General features: G+C 55.4%; 1 protein-coding gene across 1 annotated transcript; it reads right to left on the bottom strand.

Moving 5' to 3' along the window:
* Nucleotides 1-2,149: 2,149 nt before the first annotated feature.
* On the bottom strand, nucleotides 2,150-3,230 carry P2RY6 (pyrimidinergic receptor P2Y6; the record flags this gene model as incomplete). The annotated part of the gene is given in 2 exon segments (XM_080816356.1): nucleotides 2,150-2,230; nucleotides 2,232-3,230. Coding segments are annotated over 2 exon segments (1,065 nt in total). The 5' UTR covers nucleotides 3,216-3,230.
* Nucleotides 3,231-4,228: the final 998 nt, after the last annotated feature.

Raw genomic sequence — 4,228 nt, 5'->3', positions numbered from 1 at the left:
CTGGGAGTCCCCACAGGGCTCAGCCGGCACTGTGGGCAGAGGCCCTCTGCCTTCTGGTCACCCATTCCCCTGCTTCCCTGGGACAGGCAGCTGACTCGGAACAAGATGCAAAGTAGTTAGGATCTGTAGTGCTTGGCATGACATCGCATTGTAGAGGGAACAGACCTCTTCTGACATTGCCTCACGTCTTTCTGCTGTAACCCAAAGAGTTCCTTCTGTCCAAATTATCGGGGCACTTTTGATGGATTTCCAAGATGGGGTGGGGCCTGGTTTTCCCCCTTCCTCAGCCAGCTGCAAGCACGTCTCCAGCATGACTATGGAGTTTAACTCGGGCAGAGTCCTTCTCTGAAGGGCCGCATGACCCAACAGCCCTGGAGATGAGACAGGGCTAAAAGAAAAATACGCAGTCCTTCCCTTCCCTGCCCTGTCCCTCTGCCCTGCCCTCACCCCTCCACTTTCTGAGAAGGGAGGCTCTTGGTCACGGCTGGTTTGTGTACAGGGTCTGAGTGGTATACCAGCAGCCAAGGGCAGGCTAGATTGTTCTACAGGAGGAAAGCTGAGCTCTGGGAGGAGGGAACAGGGACCTGAGGAGAAGTGAAGGGGGGGGATGGATGGGGTGGGCAGGGTGGTGGAGATAGAGAGGAAAAGGAGCAGAGAAAATAAGGAGCTCTATGGGTGGGGCTAAAAGGAGGCATGGGTGGGAAGAGCAGGTAAAGAGTTCTTATGTGGTGGAATCCCTCAAAGATCTTCGGTGAAGATGCCTTTCCAAAGCTTTCAAAGGCTCAGGTGTGTTTGAGATGCCTCCATGAGACAGCCTCCAGCGGCTCTCAGGCACCCACAGGCCAGAATGGTGGAACTGGGAGGGCAGGAGCAGAACACATGGAACAGGCTATCTTGAAACTGGTTGGCAGGCTCCTGGCCACAGGACCTCTGCACCTCCATGTTGCAGCCTCCTGGTGGCCCTGCACCTCTTCAAGCTGTTGACTTCTTCTAGAATGAAGCACTGTTGAAGGGGTATTTCCTCTCACTTGGGCGGCCTGGTGGAGGGGTTCTCAGGCACCCAGGCTACCCTGAGGCTGAAAGAGGCACATTTGAAGAGGTAGGTGGAGAAGAGGTAGGGTCTGGGGCTCTTCCTGGCGTTCAGTGCTCTGGTTCTGCCCACACCTCCCCCTCCTGGCTTAACTGAAACTCACAGTTCAGGGCCAGATTCAGCACATCTCCACCTCTGGGTTTTTATAGATACACAGTGCTTTCCATCAGGAGCAGCTTGCCTCTCTCTGCATTTTGGATTCCTCCCCAGCTCAAGCTCCACCTCTCTGAAGACGTGCTCCCTGATTCCTTCCTCTGCCGAGTCCCCACAGGCTGAAACATTCGAAGCCACGCTTGCCCTTATCCAGAGGGTAGCCAAGGGACAGCTCTCATTTCCCCAGCTTTCACACACAGGAGGCCATATGCCTGCCCCCGACCCCAGCTCTCTCTACCCCTCTGCCCCAGGGCAGAGTCTAGCCTAGAGCTGTGGGAACATGCTCCCACTTCTATTGGCTGACCTCCTAATCAGCCTTCAACATCTGGTTCAGATGCCCCCCCCACCCCATCCCATCCCAAGAGATCTTTCCTGACTCCTTGGACTGGATCATGGGCATTCTCTATTTATCTGTCCCAGCCTTGACATCATTGTGTCAAGTGTCTGTAAGCCCAGCAGTTGGGAGCCTATATGGGGCAGGGCTAGGACTGGTTCTCCTGGTGCCTCCAAATCAACCCAGGCCCAAGGACAAAGTGTAGGTAAAGGTGTGCTGAATGAAGGGACCATCACACACCTCCAGAGAGCTCATACTCATCCCATCAAAGTCCAGCTCAAACACTCCTTTCCAGAACTTCTCACCTCCTCCTCCCATCTTCCCTCAGTCCCTATACTGCTGACTCCAAAGCATCCAGCACACTCCTCAATTATAGTACGTGCCATGCCGTATTTTGCGAACAGTTTCTGGCAACTTCCCTGACTCCCCGGGGAGCTGACTGGCACCTTCTGGAAGGCCAGGTTCAAGCCTGTCTCTGTGCCCACAGGGCCAGATCCAGAGCATGGGCTCAAGGAATAGTCATCGGTGAGATTCTGGAGTCTGTGGGGGACCTCACTCCATGCCCAGCTGAGCTAAGCTCTAATTCTCTGCCTGGTTTGGGGTTGGAGGGGCTTCCGGTGCCCAGGCCCCAGGTGTCCTGCCCCAGCGGACTCAGTGACCCTGTCGCTGCCACGTGGCTGTGAGTTTCTGGAGCAGCTCATGTGGCCGCCGGCGGAACTTCTTCTGAGTGAAGTAGAAGAGGATGGGATCCAGCACGCTGTTGGCGCTGGCAAAGGGCCGCGTGCCCTTGTAGGCAGCGGCAAAGGCCTCCAGCACCGGGCAGGGGACACCGGCTGTGGAGCGCACTGCCAGGTAGGCGGTCTTGGTGATGTGGAAGGGCAGGAAGCTAATGGCAAAGACAGCTGCCACCACCAGGGCCATGCGGGCCGCCTTGCTGCGCCGTTCCCGGGCCACCGGCCCCACTGGGCCATCTTGGCTGCACAGACGGCGGGCCAGGCAGCAGTAGCAGGCCAGCAGGGCGATGAAGGGCAGCAGGAAGCCGATGACGGTGAGGGCCATGCCATAGGGCATATAGCGGGCGGCCAGGGCAGGCGGGCTCAAGTCGTAGCAGACGGTGCGGTTACGCTGGATGCCGGTGGCGGCGAAGAGGGCTGTGGGCAGGCACTGGGTTGTCACAGCCAGCCACACGGCCGCGCACACCAGCCAGGCTGCGCGGCGGCCTCCACGTTTGTGCCAGGGGGCCAGAGGGTAGCAGATGCCCAGGTAGCGCTGGAAACTGATGCAGGTGAGGAAGAGTATGCTGCCATGGAGGTTGGCATAAAAGAGGAAGCGGACCAGGCGGCAGGCGAGGTCGCCAAAGGGCCAGTGGTCTCCCTGGGCATAGTTGTAGATGAGCAGGGGCAGGGAGCAGGCATAGAGCAGGTCAGCCAGTGCCAAGTTCAGGGTGTACACGGCTGTGCGGGTCAGGGCCCGGCGGGAGGTGCAGATCTGGGCAATGACACAGGCGTTCAAGGGCAGGCCAGCCGCCAGCACCACTGAGTACACAGGTGGCAGGAGCAGTCTCTTGAAGTTCTCTTGGTAGACACAGGTGGTGGGTGGGGATGCCAGGGCCTGACCTGTACCATTGTCCCACTCCATGGCTTCCCGACTGTGCTTCCTACATCCAGAGAGGCTGGGGAAGCAACACACAACCTGTCAGTAACCATACTCACCGACCATCTGGTTGGCTCCTGTCGCTCTCTAGGCCCTTATCTCCACTTGAACCATCTCTGATACCACCCCACATAGTCCTCACTTTAAGGAAACCTGGAATACAATAAAGCTCAAGCTTGGGAAAAATCTGGTTCACTTTCTACAATATTCATTTCCCACCTGGCGAACTTCTATTCATCCTTCAGAACCCTAGTCAAATGTCTCCTCTGGAAGTGGAGATTGACAGACTTTAGTTTGATTTTTTGGTTTGTTTTAAATCTTTTTTTAAAAGTTTATTTAAGTAATCTCTACACCCAACATGGGGCTCAAACTCATGACCCCAAGATCAAGAGATGCATGCTCTGCTGGCTAAGCCAGCCAGGTACCCCAGACAGACTTTAGTTTGTATCCCACCTGTGCTACCTACTAGCTATGTGACCTTGGGCTAGTGATATACCTTATCTGAGTCTCAATTTTCCTATCTGAAAAATGGAATGATACACCCATCTTTCAGAATGACATGAGATTAGAGGTACTAAACCAAGTTATGCAGGGCTTCCCTGGGCTTTTTGGAGTTTGGAGATTATGGTCATAGTGAGCCTGCCTGTCTGTCTCTCCAGCACTGACTGGGAACCTCCTGAAGAGAAGTACCAGGTCTGATGCTCCTCTGTGTCTGAGAGCATGGTCTGGGGTCCAGGGCAGAGAAGGCCCTGGTAATTCTGAATTAATCAACAGGAACAGAACGTCCACACACTGTGAGCTGACAAAGGACAGCGCCCACCTCCTCAGCCTGGACTCCACCTTCCAAAGCCATGGTCGTTCTTTTGGCCACAGTCTTCTTATCTGTAAAATGGAGGGAGAAATTGATTGAGGCGTCCCCTAAGCCTCCTTCCACTTGACTTAAGGCTACAAATGCCTGTCTGGCAGAGCCACTGGGTCACAGCACCCTCTGGTGGCTA

This window comes from Martes martes (assembly GCF_963455335.1).
Source record: "Martes martes genome assembly, chromosome: 10".
Lineage (NCBI taxonomy): Eukaryota > Metazoa > Chordata > Mammalia > Carnivora > Mustelidae > Martes > Martes martes.
The sequence above is the reverse complement of the archived record's forward strand: the minus strand, read 5'-3'. Positions and strand labels throughout refer to the sequence as shown.